Here is a 24,558-nt window from a genome sequence, read left to right as displayed (position 1 = left end):
ATATATATATATATATATATATATATATAATTGTATATATATGGTTGTGTATATATATATATATATGTGTGTGTGTGTGTGTGTGTATATATATATATATATATATATATATATATATATATATATATATATATATATATATATATAATTGTATATATATATATATATATATATATATATATAATTGTATATATATATATATATATATATATATATATATATATATGTATATATAATTGTATATGTATATATATATGTGTATATGTATATATATATATATATATATACATATATATATATATATATATATGTATATATATATATATATATATATATATATATATATATATATATATATATATATATATATATATATTATAACGTTATATATATGATATTTTATTTGGAAATTTATGCAGTGAATCTTGTTAATAAAACAAGTAAATAAATAATAATAAAATACAAACCAGTGTCACAGTTGTTATAGGTTACGTGTAAGAGATGGACATATGTCCCCATTACAAAACTAACCTTGTTCTTCATGAGCATCCATGTGCCAGGTGAACCTTTAGCTGTCATCTCACAGATATACGCAGATATTAACAGCATCATTCATACATCAAAGAGTATGAATAACAGACCCTTAAGCCAACATTTGAAGGAAAATCATGAACATTTTCACATTTGTTTAAGCTGGAAATGTGCATCACTCAACCCACAGGGACTGGTTGAATCAAAGACGTAGATTTGTCTGTTTTTTTCCTTCATTATCTGGAACATTCTGTCACTTGCTATAAAGAATAACGTATTCCCCATAGACAATAACAACACGACAAAAGAGCATTTAAAAGTCACTAGGAAGTGAATCTGATTACAGTACAGCCAGCAGAAAACAGGAAACATCTTTCTTGTGTAAATCATTGTTTGCTCAGGTTAGTTAACTCATTTTAATATTTTTTTTATCTGTGCACTGATGTTCAGCTGTTCTTTTTAATAGTCAGCTTATTTCAGGTTATCGTCATGAAAGCTCTGTAAACATGAAGATATCTCTTTCATTTCATCACACTGAATGCTCACTGACGCAGTCGTCATGTTTTCAGACCATGTCATTTATTTCCAGGACACACAAAGTCCTGATATCAAAGCAGGAGAGGTGTTTTCTCTGCGCTGTCAGGACTGACCAATCACAGCGGAGTATGATTTTTGATGTAACACTATTAACTCACTGTATTTACATACTGATCATTTATGCATGATTAGTATCTGTATACTATTGAAAATCCCAACAAATCTTAGTTTTTTTTATTATTATTATGACAGATGAGTAAACCATTACGGCTATAAGTGAACAAAACCAGAGTTCGGTTATGCTTCAAGTCTGATCTTTATTGAATTAAACCCACTAACCACATAAATCACCCACAAGATCAGTGTTTTATACATGTTCATAAGTGACAAAGCAAGATAAACACAGATATGATAACCAAACACAGATAAGGCAACAAGATGAATAAGGCTTCAGGTAAACGATTGTCACGTTTGTAGTGTGCGAAACGACCCGAGACGGCCCTCTCATCTTCATCTTCTGCTACATTACACATGGTTCATATAAAGCTTCTCTATGAGAACAACACGAGTACTGTGCTGCTCACTTCATTACTGTAAGACATACAGCTGGAGTATAGTGCAAACATTTCTCTTCAAATAAAGAGGAGTTTGGTCCCCAAGTGATCAAAAAAGACTTGTTTCAGTCAAAACTCAAGCTGCGGCATTAAACCAAAAAACCCCCAAACAAACCCAGCGAGTAAATGATAAAGCTGTAGGGCTAAGATAAGAGAGGCGAGGAGCAGGATCTTCAGGAGCCTGGAGACGATCTCAAGTGCTGTAGCGGTCCTGCAGGAGCACACACAGAGATCAGAGTAAACCCCAGCGGGTCAGATGAGAGTTAGGTAGTGTTAGTGGACTCACTGACCTGTATGGAGGACACCACTCCGCTGGCCATCACCGACAGCTTCCCGGCCACCGAGCGGACGCCGCTCTTGAACTGCACCATGTCTGGCACGGCCGGCAGAACCTTGCTCATGTAGGAGCCCGAGGACACCGCTGAGACACACACACACACACACAGGAAACATCAGACAGAACAATGATCTCCAGACAGACCAGCAGACCAGTAAACACACACCTGCTGACTTCTTCTGCTCGTCGAACAGATCGGCTGAGCTGATCGCTGAACTGCCCGAGAAGTTCTCCAGCCGCGCTCGCACCTCATACTGCAAACAGAAGAACAGTTATCTACACACAGCTGGTGTTTCTCAGCGGCGTGCGGCTGGTGCGCTCACCTCTGCGTTGTCCTGCTTCCCAAAGAACATGTCTGAGGAGATGGCTTTGGCATTGGCAAACTTCCTCTGAGCATCATCAGAGACGGGCTGTGGCTCCTTCCTCCTCGCTGTCACCCTGAGAGCACACAAACACAGAGTTATGATGACAACACATGTCCGGTTTATGCCAGTATAAGACAGACCTCTGACCTCTCGTCTGCGTCCATGTAGTCTGTCTGCTTCGTGGCTCCCTTCCACTGAGAGAAGAACAGATCAGAGGATCCTGCACCTTCATCCAGGAGCCTGTGAGAAGAGTCAGGACACATTCATAAACACGGAGCCGGAGACACTAACAGCTCAGAGCCTCAGGAACGAAGTTTCACCTGGAGGAGAAGCGCCTGTCGTCCTGCTCCTCGTCCTCCTCATACACTCTCCTGCTGGAGGAGCTCGGAGCTGGAGACTCCTGCTGGATGATCTGCATGTCCTCCATCACTGAGTGAGACAGACCGCTGGAAAACACAGCAAGAGGTGGCTGCCTTAGCTCCGCCCACATTCACACCTCACTGGTCAAAGTCAGACTCCACCCACACTCACATCTCACTGTTCAAAATCAGACCCCACCCACACTCACTGGTCAAAGTCAGACTCCGCCCACACTCACATCTCACTGTTCAAAATCAGACCCCACCCACACTCACACCTCACTGGTCAAAGTCAGACTCCGCCCACACTCACTGGTCAAAGTCAGACTCCGCCCACACTCACACCTCACTGGCCAAAATCTGACTCTGCCCAGATTTACAACTTACAAAAATAACTTATCACTCAGCAAAAAGGACCAAAATCAATTTGTCCAAGATTTAACAATAGTTTCAAAAGACAACTGGATTAGGAAACAAGCTGGAGAAGAGGAGAAAAGGTGAAGGAGTGTAATGTTAGTGTTCAGGGGTGTCATGTTAGTGTTCAGGAGTGTGATGTTAATGTTCAGGAGTGTCATGTTAGTGTTCAGGAGTGTCATGTTAGTGTTCAGGAGTGTCATGTTAGTGTTCAGGAGTGTCATGTTTGTGTTCAGGAGTGTCATGTTAGTGTTCAGGAGTGTCATGTTAGTGTTCAGGAGTGTCATGTTTGTGTTCAGGAGTGTCATGTTAGTGTTCAGGAGTGTCATGTTAGTGTTCAGGAGTGTGATGTTAATGTTCAGGAGTGTGATGTTAATGTTCAGGAGTGTGATGTTAGTGTTCAGGAGTGTCATGATAGTGTTCAGGAGTGTCATGATAGTGTTCAGGAGTGTCATGTTAGTGTTCAGGAGTGTCATGTTAGTGTTCAGGAGTGTCATGTTTGTGTTCAGGAGTGTCATGTTTGTGTTCAGGAGTGTGATGTTAGTGTTCAGGAGTGTGATGTTAGTGTTCAGGAGTGTCATGATAGTGTTCAGGAGTGTCATGATAGTGTTCAGGAGTGTCATGTTAGTGTTCAGGAGTGTCATGTTTGTGTTCAAGAGTGTCATGTTAGTGTTCAGGAGTGTGATGTTTGTGTTCAGGAGTGTCATGTTTGTGTTCAGGAGTGTCATGTTAGTGTTCAGGAGTGTGATGTTAGTGTTCAGGAGTGTCATGTTAGTGTTCAGGAGTGTCATGTTAGTGTTCAGTAGTGTCATGTTAGTGTTCAGTAGTGTCATGTTAGTGTTCAGGAGTGTGATGTTAGTGTTCAGGAGTGTGATGTTAGTGTTCAGGAGTGTCATGTTAGTGTTCAGTAGTGTCATGTTAGTGGTTCAGGAGTGTGATGTTAGTGTTCAGGAGTGTCATGTTAGTGTCCAGGAGTGTCATGTTAGTGTTCAGGAGTGTGATGGAGCAGCGCTGACCTGCGTCCGCCGAAGCCCATGCCGAGCCGCTCCGCCTGCTCCTGCTTCTTACTGTCCAGACGGCTCAGCTTGACCTCGTCACTCCTCCGCTGCACCTCCAGACTCTCATAGGCACGGCTCAGAGACAGAACTCTACACACACACAGTGAGCGCAGGATGAGCAGACGCTCATGTGTTCTGGCTGAGAGTCTGATGTTCTCTCACTCACTCGGGCTCAGTGCTGCTGCTCTTCTGTGGGCTCCTCTCCTCCTGCTGTCTGTCTACGGCCTGAGCTCTCTTCTGCTGCGCACTGAAGCTCTGACTGCTGACCTTCTGAGCACCCAGACCCGCCTTCCTGCTGCCCGCCTGATTCACACACACACACACAACAAACAGCTCAACACTACAGGACCTTTAACATTCATTAATCTATAATCAGAGAAGACCAGACTTTCAACATGTGTATGACTGCATTTAAATGTATTTGTGAATAATACATGAACAGACCGGTTTCTTTCCTGTGGTGTGCTTCTTCTTGATCAGAGAGGACAGATCTGCGAGAGGAGAATCAGAGGTTCAGGATACAGTGAGTTATGATCTGAGCTGTGCGTGTCAGATGAGCTTTACCTGCAGCAGATGAAGGAGACACACTGAGCTGCTCCACACTGGGACCCACCTCACTCTCACCTGCGCTCAAGAGACACAAACAGCGTCCAGAAACATCAGACATCACTATATGTGAGCACACTGTGTTCCCTCGTTACTGTACCGTTGTTGTTTTTATCCTGAACTTCTTCCTGTGGTGGGCTGGTGTTCATCTGGACACTGAATCCTTCCCTAAGAGGGGTCTGGAAAACACAACGAAAGCAGACAGGTTCAAAGGCATACATATGATGAATTTTCCATGAATACTTATTACGTAAATTATTAGTGTTCCTGTAGCTCAAGTGGTAGAGCATTGCGTTAGCAAGCACAAGGTAGGGGGTTCGAATCCCAGGGAACACACGTTAGGAGATAAAATGTTAGTCTGAATGCAATGTAAGCCGCTTTGGATAAATGTGTCTGCTAAATGCATAAAAATAAATCATGTAACTAAAATGAAGTTTCATGAAGTCACCTGGGTGTGCTGGGTGAAGAAGTCCTGGTGTTTGTCGAGGGGTAATGTGGGTGACAGAGGAGCCTGACTGTCCAGCCATAACTGAACACACAGACAACAACATGAGCACGATCATGAGCGCTACGAGCTTTGGGTTTGTGTCTTTGAGTGTGTGTGTGAGTGTGTGACCTCGGTGCCGTGCTGTCTGGTGGCCTGCGTGGCCAGACTCTTGATCCTCTCTCGGTACAGTGCTGCTGCTCGGCTGTTGTATTTGGCATTGGCTGCATTGGTGATACAGCCGTGCTGACTGAAGAAGGCGCTCTGTAGGGAACACACTCACATTAATGCTCCTCACAAACACAGTGTGAGCACACAGGATGCTGATTAGCACTGGTTTGTGACACTCACCGCGCTGGCATTGCCGCCCACCTGCATACAGCGCAGCTGATACCAGGACCAGTTCGAGTCCAGCTCAGTGGACCTGCAACAGAGGCAAGAACAACTCATCGAGAGTTACAGAAGAAACACAACAGCCTCGTGAAAAAGTAAGTGAACCCCACGACCACATGTAGCAGCGTCGCTGCTGGAGCTTTACTGTGACAGTCGTGATGGGCAATGGCGACAGAACTGAACACATCTAAATGACAGATTGAATTTAAATACTTTTATTCAATAAAATGATCTACAGAAATTCACTTGTGTCCTGTGCACCCCTACAGTTAGTAAGTGTTACTGTCTCCTTTGGGAGAACTTCTTGCAGATTTTTCTAATAATAGTCTATCAGAAGTTCTCGCCTGTTCCTCCATGAAGAATTTATTTGCATTTTTTACCTGAAGGAGTGTGAGAGAGTAAACTTTACCAGATGAACGAGTGTGAGAGTGTAAAGTTTACCTGATGAAGGACAGTGTAATAGTGTAAAGTGTGAGAGTGTAAAGTTTACCTGATGAAGAAGTTTGAGAGAGTAAACTTTACCTGATGAAGGATTGTGAGAGTGTAAAGTTTACCTGATAAAGGACAGTGTAATGGTGTAAAGTGTGAGAGTGTAAAGTTTACCTGATGAAGGAGTGTGCGAGTGTAAAGTTTACCTGATGAAGGAGTGTGAGAGTGTAAAGTTTACCTGATGAAGAAGTGTGAGAGAGTAAACTTTACCTGATGAAGGATTGTGAGAGTGTAAAGTTTACCTGATAAAGGACAGTGTAATGGTGTAAAGTGTGAGAGTGTAAAGTTTACCTGATGAAGGAGTGTGCGAGTGTAAAGTTTACCTGATTAAGGAGTGTGCGAGTGTAAAGTTTACCTGATGAAGAAGTGTGAGAGAGTAAACTTTACCTGATGAAGGAGTGTGAGAGTGTAAAGTTTACCTGATGAAGGAGTGTAAAGTTTACCTGATGAAGGAGTGTAAAGTTTACCTGATGAAGGAGTGTGAGAGTGTAAAGTTTACCTGATGAAGGAGTGTGAGAGTGTAAAGTTTACCTGATCGATTGTGAGAGTGTAAAGTTTATCTGATGGATTGTGAGAGTGTAAAGTTTACCTGATGAAGGACAGTGTAATGGTGTAAAGTTTACCCGATGAAGGGTTGTGAGAGTGTAAAGTTTACCTGATGAAGTGTGAGAGTGTAAAGTTTACCTGATGAAGGAGTGTGAGAGTGTAAAGTTTACCTGATCGATTGTGAGAGTGTAAAGTTTACCTGATGAAGTATGAGAGTGTAATGTTTACCTGATGAAGGACAGTTTAATGGTGTAAAGTGTGAGAGTGTAAAGTTTACCTGATGAACGAGTGTGAGTGTAAAGTTTACCTGATGAAGTGTGAGAGTGTAAAGTTTACCTGATGAAGTGTGAGAGTGTAAAGTTTACCTGATGAAGTGTGAGAGTGTAAAGTTTACCTGATGGAGGAGTGTGAGTGTACAGTTTACCTAACGAAGGACAGATGAACTCCTAGTGAGCGGTGTGTCCCTGAGCAGTCAATGCAGAGAAAGACACCATATGTGATGCTTGCCCAGCTGGGGTTCTTCACAGAGCAGTCAAAACACACCTGACAACACACATCATAGCTAATTAATACAACCAATCCCAATACACACCTGCACCATACTGTTTACTGCAGAATTCAGAGTCAGTCTGCTTTTAAATGATCATATAATCAGATTTACAGACTGAAGTCTCAAATTGTTAACACACAATCTAGCATTGTTTCTAACATCTATACAATATATTGTTCCACTTATTTTTATATGTTTTGCTTTGTTCCGTAGAATTTCAACACAAGATTTATTTTATGAAAAACGTTTAGAAATGTTTAGAAAGGGCAGTGTGAATCAGGACATTTGTTTTCGCGAATAGAACTGGTTTAATAATAAGCAGGACGAAGCATTGGTGTGCTTCAGCTGCCATATGTTTGATATAAACCTGTGTGACGTGTCACCCCTCTTCCTGTTTCCCCGCTCGGCCGAGAGCAGCGCGAGGCTCGGTGTGTGGAGCTCACACTCACCTTGTTCGTGGGCACGGAGCGCAGGCGCTTGAGCACGGCGGTGATGTCGTGTTTACTGGGGTCCGTCATGCTTACAGCTGCGGGAAACCGTGAGCCCTGGAGAGTCTGCACACGCTCCCAAAACAACAGCGCACTTCCGCCTGCCTAGACGTCACGGGTACGGCGCGCGCTGATTGGCGGACAACACGCGGACGCTGCACCGACACAAACAGCAGCTCAAGTCATAACAGATGCGTCCCAGAGAGAGAGAGACGACACACCGAATCAGGTCACGTGTCTATTCTAATGTTTCAAACTACTTCTGAGAAAACAAGTTGTCAACATTAGGGGTGAAATAATAAAATAATGTTCTCCATATTTGTGTTACGATACATTTATATTTAATAAAATGTAATTGTTTTATTTCATTTTAAATAAGTTATTTAAAAATCATTTTATTATTGTGATTTTTTTTTTTACTTTTATGTAAAGCACTTTGAATTACCATTGTTTATGAAAATTGCTCTACAAATAAACTGCCTTGACTAAAAGTATACATTGCATTGCAACATCAGCTATAGCCCATTCATCATTTAATTATTTTTATTTGTGTGTGTGTGTGTGTGTGTGTGTGAGTGTGTGTATATATACACAGACTTATGTGCCTCTAGAAGCTTGTGTTCTGCAAGTGAACGTCGCTTGATTGTTCATCCCAAAGAAGCACAAAGTCACTTTTACGGACTTTTAAATTAAATGTTCCCTTCTGGTGGAATGACCTCCACAACTCAATCCGAGCAGCTGAGTCCTTAGCCATCTTCAAGAATCGACTTAAAACACATCTCTTCCATCTTTATTTGATCCTCTAACTTTAACACTCACTATTATAATTCTATTGTTAAAAAATCTAACTACCTTTCTAATCTTTTTGTATTCTATTTTCATTTAATTTATTATGCAATTGTGTGTATGTATGTGTGTGTATATATATATATATATATATATATATATATATATATATATATATATATATATGTAAAGACCTCTAACTAGCTTTCTCTATTCTTTTATTTTTTATTCTCTGTTTTCTTTTTATTTATTATATTATTTAAAATCCCATGCTAGGTGTACTGTGTTAACCTAACTGAGTCTTGTTATAGCCCTTATATATCATTGCTCTTTTTGTTGTTTTTGATTGCTTCCACTGTCCTCATCTGTAAGTCACTTTGGATAAAAGCATCTGCTAAATGAATAAATGTAAATGTAATGTAATAAATCAATACTTTCTCTTTATTTAATGTTGGAAATAAAGAAAAAAAAAGTATGTTTATGCATACATGTATATCAATTAGGAAAATAATAATTCAGCAAATAGGATTGAATTCTTTTATTGTCAGCTTGAATAAACACCAATGAACTGTGTAACTGCACAACATTCAGCTCCTTCAATCCATTTCAGTACTGCACAAATATGAAACACACACACACACACACACACAGACGTGCATCTGTCACTGTATGGCACCACAACACAGCACCACCTGAAAGAAACGAGACTATTCACACATATGATCTTTCATCAGCTGTAACACAGTGAACACAGAGTGGATGCTCAGGGCTTCATCACACACACTCACACACACACAGTAATATATAGATATATGAGGCGCTCTACAGCACGTCCAGACCCAGACCCAGATCTGACCCGACATCCCACAGACACTGGGGTCAGATCATGTCCATCCACATCCCTTGTGTTCCTCAAAGCAAACTGTCTTTAAAGTGGCACAGGACTGCTTGTCCTGGAGAGTGATGAGTGTTGATCAGCTCGAGCGCTCGGCCTGTTTCCCATCATGCCCTTCAGCGCCGTCACTGCAGGTGCTCCACGTAGTTGGCGGGGTAGAGTCCGACGGTGCCGTCGCTCAGACGCCCCTGACACCAGCCCTGCTCGTCCTCCTCTCTGATCTCCATCAGCTGATCTCCTGCACACACACACACAGTCATCGTCACACACAGAGGGGCTGATCACGTCACTTCCTGTGAGCCGTACCTGCTCTGAAGCTCAGCTCGTCCCGATCGTGGCCCTCGTAGTCGTATAGGGCTCGCACACACGCCTCACCCGCTGAACACGGCTCGTCCTCAAACGGATTGCTGTTAGCATAAGTGTTAGCGAAGGGATTCCCTGCCTCCTTGTCAGAGCCGTCAGCCGCCGTCTTCTCCACAGTACCAGCGCTGAGAGCACAGGAAACACCACACGCTTCACTGAGAGCACAGGAAACACCACACAAGCCCAGAAGAACTACATGTGCACTCAATATCAGCTGATATGTGACCGTGCAGAATCACAGACAGAGAGAAAGACGAGGCTGGGAGGTCACTAACGTTTGTGCTATCACTTCCTCTGGTTTGACAGGGACCAGGCTGCTCTCGGGCCGCTCCATCATCACCGCCGCCTCCTCTTCATCCTCCCCATCCTCCTCTTCATCAAACGGGTTTAAGCTGCTGACCACAGGCACGCTACAGTGTTACATCACACACAGGGCTCAGCCAATCACATGGCTCCATTCACTTCAGCTATCACCATAGACTGTATTATTATAGGACAATCAGAAATAACTACAAAATTGGTTAAAAAAAAATCTAAATTTGATTATTATTTAAATATGATGAATGAAAATTTGAACGATCCGACTAATTTCTGGAAGCTGACTTGGTGGTAAATTGGTGGTAAAGTCTGCCGGACTGTTTAAAAATAAATGAGAGTGTAATACGGGACAGAGAAAATATTGTAGAAGCTTTTAACAACCTTTTTTATCACTGCTGACTTAATTACAGACTTCAGTCATTTAAAGGAACATAATGTAGAAGGCAATGTGGCAAACGCTTCGTGTTGTTCTCAGCTGTTCACTTTTACTCCCATCTTAGCTACACAAGTTTATAAAGCCTTATCTAACTTGGATTGTAAAAAATCAGCGGGATCTGATCAAATAGAGCCATACTTTTTAAAAATCGCTGCAGATCTTCTAACAGAGCGCATCACTTCAATTTTTATTTAAGTTTAAAATCAAATGTTATTCCTTGTGCATGGAAATCATCTGATTCTACCTTTGTTAAGAGGTGATGATCCATCTGAGATGAATAATTACCGTCCGATTTCAAGGTTGTCAGAGATGGCAAAAGTATTTGAATCTTTTATAAATGATCAAGTAAAACAGTTTATGACTGAAAATAACATCTGAAATGAATTTCAATCAGGCTTTAGATCAGGTCACAGTACTATAACAGCAGCCATGCTTTATTAAATGTTTGGATAGTAAACAGCACTGTAGATCTCTCCAAAGCATTTGATTCTGTGGATCATAAACTACTGTTGTGTGGGTTTGAGTGAAACAGCTCAAACTGGTTTAATAATTACTTATGTGAAAGAACTCAATGTTTCTCAGTTGAAGATGTTATATCTGCAGAACAAACAATAAAAAAAATCGTACATGGTCAGCCATGCACCGCAAAGCCGCAGGACAGTTGTGGAGCAGCTGCACGGTGACACGCCGTCACTTGTGCAGCGAAACAGGGAGCATGTTAAAGTTGTGTTGGACATTGCCATGTTCTGTGCCAAGCTGGAAATACCCCTCAGAGGCCACAGAGAAACCGAGGATGCACTTAATAGAGGTCATTTCCTAGAGCTCTTCGAGTTCATGTCAAAATGTGCTCCAGAAATTGAAAATCCCCCGAAATGCCACATTCATGAGCCACCACATCCAGGATGAGCTGCTTGAAGCTACAGCTTCGATCCTACTCCGTAAAATAAAGAGAACAAGCACAAGGGAAGGGTATAGTTTATTTTGAAAGGAACATTTCCTAAAGCCATCTATGTGCATTGCAATTCTCCTCGACTGGACTGGACGCCTGAACAACTTGGCACTTCTGTCCTTTGAAAGAGAACTTCTTGACAGTTCAGATTCTGATGACATAATCAGCGTTTCAACTCAAAGCCCAGAAGACTCGGCCTGCTTTAGAGCTCAGGTAGCGCTGCGTGTGTGTATTACTGCTGTTTCTGAAAGGATGGTTCGAGTTATTTCAGTTTGGGTGTAGCAACTCTTACGAGACCTGTTGTTGTTTCTTATTTTGTTCATCTAACAGGGTGTTATCTGTGTTATTCTGCCCACTTTTCGTATAATGTTCACGTCTCCTTTGGCGTTTGTTTACGTTTTGTGAATGCACTTCTGGCTCTGTGTCTCGAAATACAGCTGAGTGTATTATGGTATTTAAGTCACGTGATGTGATTTGCACGTGTTGATGTGATGTAATCTGTGTGTGACCTGAACACCAGTAAAAACATGTTTGCCTTGTGAATATATAACACATAGCATACCTGTTTTCTTCTGTCGTGATTCTTTTGTTTTCTGCACGGGCCGGCCACACGCTCTCCGTGCGCACTGACTTAAAAGCAGTGTAACGCCTCTGTTACACTGTGAAACACACATACTCCGTGTGTGCAGTGACTGATCCACGAAACACATACTCACTATTTGTATTTCAAATCCAGAAGTTATCAGACACTTTTATTAAAAAAAGTAATAAAAAGGTTTGTCAGCATTGCGATTCTCTTTGTACATATACACTCTTTAATAGACGTTTAAACACAATTTAAACGACGTATTATTCAGCGCTACTTATATAGATTTATATATTAAGTTGCTCAAACAAGTGGTAAAATATTTAACCATGTAGTAGCCTACTTATATTAAAACATTTCAAATTAAAACTTAAAACTGACAAAAACAGCTGTCTATCATGCCTTTTCTTTTGCATTTAAGTTTTGATACAATAAATATTGCATGTCACAAATAAATCGTTTTTTCACCTCCACCATGAATGAGACGAGAGTTGTTCATTATGTCGCCTTGCTGAAGTAAATGTTATTTTTCCTTGCTTTACCCCGGTCCTAAAGTAAAAAAAGATGACTGTGTAAAAGAGTATAATTTAATTAAACGCATTTATGGTGAGATTACCACATTTTATTTAATTAAACGCATTTATGGTGAGATTATTATATTTTCATGTCAATCTGTGTTCATTTTGACCACGGACCGTGCACTGTCAGCCTGTCACTGTAATTCAGAGACTCGGTCACGGTGCGAAACCATCTCTGCACTGCAGCGCACATGGAGCGGATCGCCGGACCGCGTCCGCACGCAGGGTGAACGCTCTACAATACCGGGAATCAGACCCCTCCGTATATTCACCAGGCACCCACCTATTAATCACCTTCTGTACCCGCAACTGCTCACAATCAGCACAAATAACAAGATATGAGATAGCACCTCATAATAACTAAAAACCTAAATGATAAGATTGAAAAGTAAACAGACAAAATCATGCGAAACTGTCATTATTATAATTATGAGATACTCAGTTGTAATTATGAAACGAATCAAAATGACAAGAAATTATGAGATAAATGATAATTGAGAGGAAAAGTCAAACTTGACAAGTCAGAATGATCACTAAAACACTTTTGACTTTTGTCAAGTTATTCTCCTAATAATGTCAGTATGAAAGGATTTAGACTTTTATCATACCGTCTCCTCAGTTATGAGAGTAGCTGAGGATTTCAGCTTATGATCTAATAATTACCGTACAGCATCTCATGACAGAAACAGGCTCCCACACATTTCTTTACCCAGAACACTTGAAATAATAAAACATGCTGTTCTCACTGGAGTCTACACACTATAACGCTCAAGAGCTACACACACACACACACACACTCGCTCTGCTCCAGCGGAGGACTCACCTGGTTTTACAGGTCTGCTCTGTGGTTTGACTCATCCCCGGCAGAGTCTCTCCATCAGCGTGTTTCCTCTTGGTTTGATTCGAGTCCATGGACCATTCCTGCAGCACACACACACACACACGGCCCTTCAACCCTCCATGGCTTTTCTAATTAACCTGTGGAACTGCTTTAAGCATCTGGTTTCACACAGTCAAAGTGGATGCAAATCAGACTCCAAAATGAGCAGAAGCAGCATGAATATCATATCAACGTGACACGTGTGTGTTCATACCATGCTCTGTGTGAGGAACAGAGTGAAATAGACATTTTTTTCTTAGGATCTCATAATTATCTCATTCTTTTGACCATTTATCTCAATGATGACTCACAGTGTCTTATAGTAATGACAGTATACCACGATTATGTGTAGAGTTTTAGAATTATGACTAATATTTAATGAGTAGACTTTTTATTGTGCTCCTTTGACTATTTATCTCATTGTTATGGCTTATCATCTCATAATTATGAAAGCATCTCATGATGTCCATTTAATTTTAATTACATTGACCATTTTATAGTTATGTCTTAGTATCTCACGATTTCATCTATTTATCTTGTTTGTCTCATAATCATGACTTAGTGTCTCATAATTGACTTTCAACTTATAACATGTGAAGTGTGAGTCTTTCCCTCCAGCAGAGCTCCTCAATCTCATGTGTGCTGGTGTTAGGCCAATGCTATGTGAGGTCCACGAGGTCTTCAGTTTCAGCCTGTTCCTCACACCAAGCATCATCTGGACTGCTGTTATGACACAGTTATGGTGCTCGTGTGTCGGCCCTGTTCACTCTCTCTGTGTTAACAGATCAGTGTGATCGGCAGAAGGAAGTCACATGCGTCTGGAGCTCGTGGCGGTTCTCTGTGTGTCTCGTACCTCAAACTGAGGCCAGCTCATGGTCATGCCGGGCCCGTGGTTGCAGCGGAACCACTTGAGGTCTTCCTGTGCGTCGGCTGCCTGGAGCGTGTCCTCCAGTGTGTGATAGATGCTGGAGTACCTGAAGGAGACACCATCACAGCTCTGAACAACAACAGCGCTCCTGTGTGTCTCTAATGATGACACGGCCGCGGTCAGGTGCTCACTTGTGATTGGAGGAGAGGTCGAGGTGCTGCTTGACGTCCAGCAGCAGCTCTCTGAAGAAGTGCAGTCTCTTGCCCTCAAACTGCTGCCACTGCTCGAACACCTGCTCCATGTTCTCCATGTACTGAGGGGTCAGCTTCTCCAGCTCCTCCAGAGACGTCCTGTAGTGCTCCTGCGCCTGCAACACACACAAACACACGCCGTCACATCCGCTGGACCAACCTGAAACATAGGGGTTTTCTACGCAATCTGAGCGTTCACAATACGTTGATGACAGATTGTGTTGCCAGTTTATACTACTAAAATCTAAAATAGGTATTTATAACACTATTAAATGTTACTCGTTCATGACAGATCTTATTGTTCAATTGTTGTATATTTAAGAGGTTCTGTTTAAACATACAGTAACTTTCACTAACTGTGTCAACTCTTTCATAAGTTCCTATAGAGTGTAAGTACTGTAAAAACACTACAGAAAGCAGTAAGCCAATCAACATCTGCTCATCTGCGTACAGAAGTCTTAAAGAACATCAGCTCGGGCGGTTTGTGGTTGCTTGCAGAAACCACTGACCTTCTGAACTTCCTGCTGGCTCTTCTCCACTTTCTCCTGCAGCTTCTTCTGGGCTTCTGGGTTGTTATTCTCCAGCTTGCTTGAGCTCTCTCGGCTGGAGGCCGTTTTCTCCTCCTTACAGGCGTTGTGGTAGGCCTTCTTCATCGCATTCACCTGCCGTCATCATACATGCACTCATACAATATCAGAGAACAGCAGTGGGGTTGTGGGTAATATCAGCTCCAAAGAGCATGCCTGCATGGATGGATGAGCACCTTGCAGATGTTTCTGGGCCACACCAATCTCACACACTCAACAGAAGTCCTCAAAAGCACAACCACACACATCTTCATTCTCATGACAGGTGTAATGGTTAATAATAATTGTTAACATTTTTATCAAGGAAGTAGAATGTTAAACATTTTTGTTTAAAATGTAGTACGACCAACAAACTGAGTGTATGCTCTGTGGGTGACATACTAAACAGTCTCATGTGGAAATAAGCTGAACACACCCATATTTATTGTCAGATAAGTTGAACACACTGCATCACATGCCCTGAAGCTTCCTGACAGTGATAAACCTGTGTTTGCAGACTGTGTGGAGCTGTTGTGCTCCTACCTCCTTGAGCTTCTTGGCCCAGGGTTTCTGTGCCTTGCGAAAGCCATCTTCTGCTTCTTTGGTCTCCTTGAAGCCACCAATCATCTGTTTGTGGTAAGCGTCCTTCTGCCAGCTCTTGATTTTCTCCAGGTGCTCTCCGGTCAGTGCAGTCTTCACCTCCATGTGCAGGTCGCTCACCTTCTCTGCCTCCGTCATCAGAGCGGACCATGCTCGCCCCACCGTCCCGTACTGAGGCCCTGGAGGAGACCACACAGACAAGACCTTCATTAAGACCTCTGACCTCTGGGTCACAAGCCACTGAACCCATCGCTAAAAAACATTACATTACTTCTGAAGTGCATGCATTATAAGACTTGTGAAAGGAACATTTTAATGAGTTAATGAGTTTAATAATAGAATAAGAGCAGCTCTTGAAACTGAAAAAAGACTGTTGACGTGCTGATCGAAGATGGCGTAAAACTAAACTAGAAATACGCTTAAAATCATTGAAAATCTTAACATTTACAATAAAGAAATTCAAAGAAAATGGCAAGCTTATTTCTTAAACCTTATAAATGCAAATAATAATAACCTCCAATTATTATTTAATAAAATGGATTCACTTATGAATCATAAAATTATAGTTCTAAGTCACCAAGTTGGAAATGTGAAGAGTTTGCATGCTTCTTCAGAGATAAAGTTATAAACATTAGATCAGGAATCTGTTTAATATGTTATAGCCGGTCCATTATGCTCCCTCCATCATTTTACCATTTTACTCTGGTTGATGTTGAGACACTATGAAAGATTGTGACAGAACTGAGACCATCTACTTGTTCCCTTGATCCAGTTCCTACCTCTCTTTTAAAAAGTACTTGTTGGCTCCATATCTGTTGATAGACTTGAGATAGTAAATCACTCCCTGCAGACTGGCATTTTCTCTACTGTCCTAGTAAAACCTGTCTATAAAAAAGAGGGAGCTCAGATATTTTTACTCCTAGTAATTATAGACCCATCTCAAATCTTAAATTCTTATGTAAAATATTAGAGAAAATAATTTTTAAAGGGGGGGTGAAATGCTATTTCATGCATACTGAGTTTTTTACACTGTTAAAGAGTTGGATTCCCATGCTAAACATGGACAAAGATAGCGTCGCGAAATGTCACAAAAGGAGTGTGTTTTTGGTTGCCAGGGCAAGACAACCCTGCACAGATTACCAAAAGAGAAACAGCATTAAGGGACCAGAGGATGGAGTTTATTTTTACAGAGCATCAACGGAGTTGTGCAAGTGTTTTTGTTTGTTCCCTACATTTCGAAGATGCTTGTTTTACAAACAAGGCCCAGTTTGACGCTGGATTTGCGTATCGTTTATTTCTTAAGGATGATGCAATCCCAATGAAAAAGGGTCACGATCGTGTGTTGGAACCGCAGGCGGTGAGTAAAACTGCTTCAAATATCTCTGCCTCCTTGTTAGTGCGTCCCCTCCCATCAGAGACCCGGGTTCGAGCCCCGCTCGGAGCGAGTCGTTGCTGATACTGCTCTTGTTCAGTTTCAGCCTCAGGATCTGATTCTGGATCATAAATATACGCTGAATCTGACTGTTAGCCATGGTTTGTTTTGGTTGGTTTTTTCCTCACGGTAATGTCACAGCTTCCAAACGCTCTCAACGCAAAAGCCTACTGGCGCTCGTGATTCTTTAGCTCCGCCCACACGTCACGCCTCCAGCCGGTCGTGTTTTTCCGGGAAAAATCGGTACAGACTATCTTTCTCATATGAATATAATAAAACTAAAGACTTTTTGGAGTTATGAAGGATGCAGTACTACTCTATAGGTACTCAAGATTAACAGGATACTGAGTGAAAACAAGCATTTCACCCTCCCTTTAATCAGTTGAGTATGTTCATAAATGCAAATTCAAAGCATTTTAAATAGTTTTATTTTTTATAATATCTTATTGAAAGAACATTTGTAGTATCTATTAATAATAGGTTGTCTGAATATAAAAAGGTACCATGTGGGGTTCCTCAGGGATCAGTTTTAGGACCACTGCTTTTTAATCTATATATGTTACCTCTCTGTCACATCATCAGGAGAAATGCATGGTATCTCTTTTCATAGCTATGCTGATGACCCACAGTGTGTTTGTAGCCATGTCTCCTGATGAACCTGTGCAAATCGATACAAATTGCATCCAAGACATAAATGTCTGGAGGTCACCAAACTTCTTACAACTCAACCAAGATAAAACTGAAGTATTGATTACTGGATCAGAAATTGACCCCTGAAGTAAATATAGTCGGGTCAAATCCAAGCCATGTTAGAAAAAACTTAAAAGTTGTCTTTGATTCTGTTTTTAACTTTAAAGCTCATGTGTGTAATGTTACCAAAACAGCATTTTATCATCTGAAGAGCATTGCTAAAGTAAGATCATTTCTTTCTCTGAGCAACACCTGTTGAAAAATGAATTCATGCATTTATAACTAGCAGGCTTGACTACTATAACTCCCTTCTTTCTGGTCTACCAAAGAATATGAGCAACCAATTGCAATTAATCCAAAAATACTGCTGCGAATATTGACAAAAACCAAAAAGAGATCATATTAGACCAGTATTAAAGTCATTACACTGGTTACCTGATAGTTTTCCTATCGATTTTAAAAATATAGTATTAGTTTATAAGGCATTGCTCCAGGCTATCTTTCAAAAATGCTTACAGTATATGAACCTAGAAGAACTCTTAGGTCCTCTTATTCTTTTCTTCTAACAGTACCTCATAGCAAAACTAAATGTGGTAATATAGTTTCAAATCTAAATTAAAAACATATATTTTTAGTCTGGTCTTTCTGTAAAGACTTATAAAACCTCTGTATATTTCATTTGTTGTGTTTTCCTCATTTGTAATGTTTTATTTCATATTTTAATATATCCTAGAGGACCATATTTCATGCAGAGTTCAGCTCCAGCCCTAATCAAACACACCAAACCAGCTTATCAAGGTCTTCAGACGTGCAAGAAACCTCCAGACAGGTGTGTCGGAGTTGGCTAGAAATGAAAAACACAGGATGTTAAGACACTCCCGCACTCCTTCTGAATGTATTACCTGGCCTGAGGTTTGTTATTTACTCTCTCTAGAAGCCTGTAGAAATGAAACATTTAATTACTGATCAGCTGTTTATGTCCTAACCATTAAAACATCATCATGTGGTGATTTGAAATATAGATTAATGTCGTTCCTGTCAGCTTTTAAACACAGATCTCAGATTACAGTTAAATCAGCGCTAACTTCACTTTCACTTCCTCCCTATATGGTTTCCTCAGATGAACCGCAAACCCCTAACAGTGTATCTAGGGGAAGTGAGGATACACTCACCAGCCTAGCCAGTGTGAGCTAAAGATACACACAGCGTCAAACCCTCAGCTGTGTGTGTGTGTGTGTGTGTGTGCACCTCTCTCCAGCAGCTGTGTCCAGCGCTTGGCCCAGTCGCTGAGCTGCGTGGCGTAGCTCTTCTCGATGCGTGCACGCTCGTGCAGACAGTTCATCAGGTCGTTACACAGCCGGTTCCCATCGTCCACACGCTTCACCGCACGCTTGAAGTTCCCCACCTGACGGAGGAACACACACCAGCGTCACACACACCACACGCTAGCAGAGAAACACACACAGAGGAGCGCTACACACCTCCCAGAAGCTGTCGCTGGACACATCCCCCAGAGAGTCGGACAAGACTGACATGCTGAAACACAACAACAACATGTTCACAAGAGATTCACATTCAGATAAACACTGCTCTTACACACACACACACACACTGCGACACATGTGACTCCCATGAACACAGCCCATGCGTGTGAGCTGCCATCACCTCACTTCCTGCTCTATTAAAAACACACTCAACATTGTGTTTGGGACGCTGTGAGCACGGAGACTGTAGTGTATATCATAAGTTTGAAAGCGTTTAGCTTAAATTATTAATATGAATAAACAATGCTCATAAACGTCTGCTGAGGTCGTATTCCCAAGTGAAGCGAGTTGAGGCCTGGACCCAGAAACAGCACTTCTTACATCAACACTTAACAACCAAATATCATCAAACAGTTGATTTATTTCAGTAATTCCATTCAAAAAGAGGAACTTGTATAATGTATACATTCACACAGATTGATATATTTCAAGTGTTTATTTCTTTTAATTTTTATAATTATAACTGACAACTAAGGAAAATCCCAAATTCAGTCTCTCAGAAAATTAGAATATTGTGAAAAGGTTCAATATTGAAGACACCTGGTGCCACACTCTAATCAGCTAATTAACTCTAAACACCTGAAAGCCTTTAAATGTTCTCTCAGTCTAGTTCTGTAGGCAACACAATCATGGGGAAGACTGCTGACCAGACAGTTGTTCAGAAGATGACCATTGACACCTTGCACAAGGAGGACAAGACACAAAAGGTCATTGTAAAAGAGGCTGGCTGTTCACAGAGCTCTGTGTCCAAGCACATTAATAGAGAGGAGAAGGGAAGGAAAAGATGTAGTAGAAAAGAAAGTGTACAAGCAATAGAGATAACCGCACCCTGGAGAGGATTGTGAAACAAAACCCATTCAGAAATGTGGGGGAGATTCACAAAGAGTGGACTGCAGCTGGAGTCAGTGCTTCAAGAACCACTACACACAGACGTATGCAAGACATGGGTTTCAGCTTCACATTCCTTGTGTCAAGACACTCTTGAACAACAGACAGTGTCAGAAGTGTCTCGCTTCAAAAAGGACTGGACTGCTGCTGAGTGCTCCACAGTTATGTTCTCTGATGAAAGTACATTTAGCATTTCCTTTGGATATCAGTGTCCCAGAGTCTGGAGGAAGAGAGGAGAGGCACACAATCCACGTTGCTTGAGGTCCAGTGTAAAGTTTCCACAGTCAGTGATGGTTTGGGGTGCCATGTCATCTGCTGGTGTTGGTGCACTGTGTTTTCTGAGGTCAAAGGTCAACGCAGCCGTATACCAGGAAGTTTTAGAGCACTTCATGCTTCCTGCTGCTGACCAACTTTATGGAGATGTAGATTTCATTTTCCAACAGGACTTGGCACCTGCACACAGTGCCAAAGCTACCAGTACCTGGTTTAAGGACCATGGTATCCCTGTTCTTAATTGGCCAGCAAACTCGCCTGACCTGTGGTCCTAAATCTATGGGGTATTGTGAAGAGGAAGATGCGATATGCCAGACCCAACAATGCAGAAGAGCTGAAGGCCACTATCAGAGCAACCTGTGCTCTCATAACACCTGAGCAGTGCCACAGACTGATCCACTCCATGCCACGCCGCATTGCTGCAGTCATTCAGACAAAAGAGACACAACTAAGTATTGAGTGCTGTACATGCTCATACTTCTCATTTTCATACTCTTCAGTTGGACAAGATTTCTAAAAATCCTTTCTTTGTATTGGTCTTAAGTTATATTCTACTTTTCTGAGATACTGAATTTGGGATTTTACGTAGTTGTCAGTTATAATCATCAAAATTAAAAGAAATAAACAATTGAAATATATCAGTCTGTGTGTAATGAATGAATATGATATACAAGTTTCACTTTCTGAATGGAATTAGTGAAATAAATCAACTTTTTGATGATATTCTAATTATATGACCAGCACCTGTATAGTATCAGTTTACTAAATAATCATGTCATTAGTCTTACTGCAGTTTTAGTTACTCTGTACTTCAACTAAATGAGAAAGAGAAATGTAGCAGAAATAAAATAAGTTTAAGTTTTTTTGTGAGTTTTTCAAATTTCAGTTCTTCAGTATAACTTTAGCATGTTTTTATTTCTGTATTTTAACGGTGCCAAATTCAATCTGCAAACTGATGTGATTTAATTTCCTGGAGCTGTGAAATATTATTATAATATTTGAAATTTATAAACCAACTCCTAAAAACTACAACACGTGGTCTTAAATTCACTTTCCCCTCCTCTCTGTAACTTTAGCAAAAAGTGTTCTAATGTAGATAAATGTATGTAAAATATATAATGTTAGCACTTCATGGTTACACCAAATCACTTTCAGACAGTAAATGAGTGTGTGTGTGTGTGTGTGTGTGTGACACCTGTATGCCATTCACTATGAATGCAGTCATAATGCCATACTGTAATAAGGCATTATATGTATATTTTATTAAAAGTAATAAAATCAGAGTTTGATCCTCTCGCACACATGTGACGTCACTGGGGCAGACGGCTTCGCTCGTGACGTCACGGCGTCTCTGTCACTTCTGAATCATGACCATAGACTGTAGAAAAGATCATGACTCACTCGACTACACACACACACACACACACCAGCGCGGTCCGTTACAAACGACGCGCGCGTTCAACGCGTTCAGCTGTATAAGCTCGAGTAACGTTACCGTTAAGCGCCTGTGATCAGTGCTGACAGAAAAGATCTCGGACTGCGGCGGAATCCTCTTTACCTGAGCGGGTTTCAGTCTGACTTTCTCCGCTTCTCATCTGAGTCTGACTGACTGACTGAGCGGCTCTCTGACGTCACTTCCGCTCGCCGCAATCATACAAACTCAGCACTCACAGTTTAGTTTCACTTTCACACACAATTAAAGAATGAAAGAAATCTGGGGAACATTAAAGGGTTGTCTTCATGTAAAACGAGACTGTATTCATCTCTGAAGTTATGTCACTCTTTATGTCGTCTTTATCACACAGCAGAAATAAACCTGACGTTTGTACTGATCCTGACAGTATTTACACGGGTTTAACTTTATCAGGTTTATTGTTGAAGTCCATATCCAGCGGTATTGCTCAGATATAAATAAATCAATCAGTTCATTATTTAACACAGCACACATCCACTATATGGGGTCAAGTGTGCTCATGTTCTACACAACAGATAAATGAGAAATAAGTTATTAGACTTAGAGTTTGAAGGACAGGATTCATATCTAAATGATCACAGCAAATCTGATGAGACAAAGACGCTGTGACAAGCTGCCCCGCTGTCTCCTATAGTGTGTGTGTGTGTGTGTGTGCATGTGTGTGTGTGTGTTCTGCAGGTGTGCAGCAGTGACTCTTCTTCCTGTGCTTGTTCTACTCTGATGAGTGTTGAGCTGCAGGAACACACACGTGTGTGTCTCACACGGGATATTTTAGGGGTTTCTCCCTCCGTCCTGAATTAGAGCTGAGCTCATGTTTCAGCAGCAGTGTGTTTAATCCACTGATAACACCTGCGCTCACACTGAATGACACACACATACACAGCAAATTTCTGGAGATAGGCAAATAAGTGTGAAAGAGTCAAATTTAGGAGTTTGACTAAAGTTTGTGTTATGGGATACTCCGTGGCTGTGTTGTAGTTTGGAGTTGATTCATTGGTGTTCATGGGAGTTAAATGTTCAGAAGGTGAACCCTGGTTCTGCAGCACGGAGAACTGTTTTTCAAATTGTTTGATATTTTCTGACAGGAACACAGTTTTGTCGTAGCTGTTACGTTATGTAGGCTAATGTCATGTGGCAGACTGCTGACCGTAAGATAACTAAGTTATATTGATCCTGTCAGAAATAAAGATCAAGAAATGATAGGTTTCTTCATCAAAAGCATCTGTTTAGGATGTAGACTGCATGGTAAAGATTTATTTTAATGCGGATCCCACACTGTTGAGTTAAACAGTGAAGCTCTGTTGTGTGTTCGAGATCATTTCTAGGAGTCTGTGAGTCTGAACCGAAAGGAGGCATTTCCTCTTCTTTCTTGTGGGACTGAAATCTAGTTTACTACACTGACCTGCAGCTCTACGCTAATGTACTTTACTCACATGAAGATGTTCTGCAGTTTAAATGCACTTTAACTGTCTTAGTTTCATTGTGAACAACAGCAGCTGATACATTCTGTTCAGCCAGTCGAAGAGGTGATATTATTTATCCAGCAGGAGTCTTATATCTGAACATTACCTGATGTTTTTCTTTTAAACTGCAGTGTACCTGGCTAATACGATACATTTTGAGCAGAGAAAGTGTAGTCCTGTCATTTTTTAAGTGTTACAGCCATGATAAATACTTCTGAGAGTGTGTGATTTTCAGCTTACACACAGATATATATATATATATAACATTCTCAATCAGACTAACATTAGTTGTTATCTTAAATGACATGTTTTCTCTTTTATTTCAGGTCACAATGTTGATAAAAGTGCAATGTGGAGGGAAGAAGATATATGTAAAACTGGAAGAAGTTTGTATTATTTTCTTAGTGCAGGTGACTGATATATAATCAGTATTTAGTTAATAAAGACTAAGTAGCAGTATTTTTGTACTGTACTGTTTTTGTATAATGTTTTAGTCCAGCAGAAAGTTACATTGAAAGTCACAGATGACCAGGGCATAGAGCTGGATAGATAGATAAAGATATTTTCTGAGTTTGTGTCTTGCTTCAAGACATGACTTTATCCTTTTTAAAATAAATGAATGAATAAAAATCTTAAAGGGTTAGTTCATCGAAAAATGAAAATTATGTCATTAATAACTCTCCCTCATGTCGTTCCAAACATGTAAGGCCTCCTTTTATCTTCAGAACACAGTTTAAGATATTTTAGATTTAGTCCGAGAGCTCTCAGTGCCTCCATTGAAGCTGTGTGTACGGTCTACTGTCCATGTCCAGAAAGGGAAGAAAAACATCATCTTCTTTTTGCATCAAGAGGAAAAGCATGCTCAGTACTTGGCAGAATTTCAATACTGGGGAAAACTATGCTGGCAAATGTCATGCATGATATTTCTGGAAAGGGTTGGTCAATGT

General features: G+C 41.0%; 3 protein-coding genes across 9 annotated transcripts; all 3 read right to left on the bottom strand.

The window, feature by feature from the left end:
* Nucleotides 1–1,365: 1,365 nt before the first annotated feature.
* On the bottom strand, nt 1,366–7,901 carry arfgap3 (ADP-ribosylation factor GTPase activating protein 3). The gene is made up of 16 exons (XM_052568658.1): nt 7,733–7,901; nt 7,158–7,276; nt 5,657–5,729; nt 5,438–5,569; nt 5,270–5,350; nt 4,922–5,000; nt 4,780–4,839; nt 4,660–4,706; nt 4,382–4,518; nt 4,174–4,305; nt 2,705–2,830; nt 2,532–2,624; nt 2,343–2,457; nt 2,186–2,273; nt 1,973–2,103; nt 1,366–1,893 (listed from the first exon to the last, which is right to left on the bottom strand). The coding sequence occupies exons 1-16, from the start codon at nt 7,799–7,801 to the stop codon at nt 1,876–1,878; spliced, it is 1,500 nt and encodes a 499-aa protein (XP_052424618.1). The 5' UTR covers nt 7,802–7,901; the 3' UTR covers nt 1,366–1,875.
* LOC127968173 (uncharacterized) lies at nt 2,732–4,167 on the bottom strand. Its single transcript, XM_052569166.1, has 2 exons — nt 3,022–4,167; nt 2,732–2,880 (listed from the first exon to the last, which is right to left on the bottom strand). Exon 1 carries the CDS (start codon nt 4,072–4,074, stop codon nt 3,166–3,168), a length of 909 nt encoding a protein of 302 aa, XP_052425126.1. The 5' UTR covers nt 4,075–4,167; the 3' UTR covers nt 2,732–2,880; nt 3,022–3,165.
* Nucleotides 7,902–9,080: 1,179 nt separating the features above from the next.
* LOC127967903 (protein kinase C and casein kinase substrate in neurons protein 2) lies at nt 9,081–22,315 on the bottom strand. Of its 7 annotated transcripts, none has more exons than XM_052568672.1 (11): nt 22,233–22,315; nt 19,451–19,505; nt 19,218–19,374; nt 15,791–16,026; nt 15,191–15,343; nt 14,622–14,797; nt 14,416–14,536; nt 13,506–13,603; nt 10,091–10,225; nt 9,759–9,970; nt 9,081–9,690 (listed from the first exon to the last, which is right to left on the bottom strand). In XM_052568672.1, the coding sequence occupies exons 2-11, from the start codon at nt 19,502–19,504 to the stop codon at nt 9,578–9,580; spliced, it is 1,455 nt and encodes a 484-aa protein (XP_052424632.1). In that variant the 5' UTR covers nt 19,505; nt 22,233–22,315; the 3' UTR covers nt 9,081–9,577. The 7 variants fall into 7 exon arrangements, with proteins under 7 accessions (XP_052424632.1, XP_052424625.1, XP_052424641.1 ...); XM_052568665.1 differs by having other exon boundaries at nt 22,170–22,287; XM_052568681.1 differs by having other exon boundaries at nt 10,091–10,210; nt 22,170–22,286.
* Nucleotides 22,316–24,558: the final 2,243 nt, after the last annotated feature.

The sequence above is a fragment of the Carassius gibelio genome, chromosome A4 (genome assembly GCF_023724105.1).
Source record: "Carassius gibelio isolate Cgi1373 ecotype wild population from Czech Republic chromosome A4, carGib1.2-hapl.c, whole genome shotgun sequence".
Classification (NCBI taxonomy): domain Eukaryota; kingdom Metazoa; phylum Chordata; class Actinopteri; order Cypriniformes; family Cyprinidae; genus Carassius; species Carassius gibelio.
Note: the sequence above shows the minus strand (reverse complement) of the source record. Positions and strands in the feature narration are given on the sequence as shown.

What these genes read in the sequence shown, in the direction of transcription:
- LOC127968173 (XM_052569166.1), bottom strand. Translation starts at nt 4,074, where the DNA reads ATGACACTACTGAACACTAACATGACACTCCTGAACACTAACATCACA.
- arfgap3 (XM_052568658.1), bottom strand. Translation starts at nt 7,801, where the DNA reads ATGACGGACCCCAGTAAACACGACATCACCGCCGTGCTCAAGCGCCTG. An exon ending in GTCTCCTTCATCTGCTGCAG is followed by an intron (nt 4,707 to 4,779) that starts GTAAAGCTCATC and finishes CTCCTCTCGCAG; the next exon opens with ATCTGTCCTCTCTGATCAAG. An exon ending in ATGGGCTTCGGCGGACGCAG is followed by an intron (nt 2,831 to 4,173) that starts GTCAGCGCTGCT and finishes TGTGTTTTCCAG; the next exon opens with CGGTCTGTCTCACTCAGTGA.
- LOC127967903 (XM_052568672.1), bottom strand. Translation starts at nt 19,504, where the DNA reads ATGTCAGTCTTGTCCGACTCTCTGGGGGATGTGTCCAGCGACAGCTTC. An exon ending in CCAGCGACAGCTTCTGGGAG is followed by an intron (nt 19,375 to 19,450) that starts GTGTGTAGCGCT and finishes TTCCTCCGTCAG; the next exon opens with GTGGGGAACTTCAAGCGTGC. An exon ending in CGAGCTGAGCTTCAGAGCAG is followed by an intron (nt 9,691 to 9,758) that starts GTACGGCTCACA and finishes GTGTGTGTGCAG; the next exon opens with GAGATCAGCTGATGGAGATC.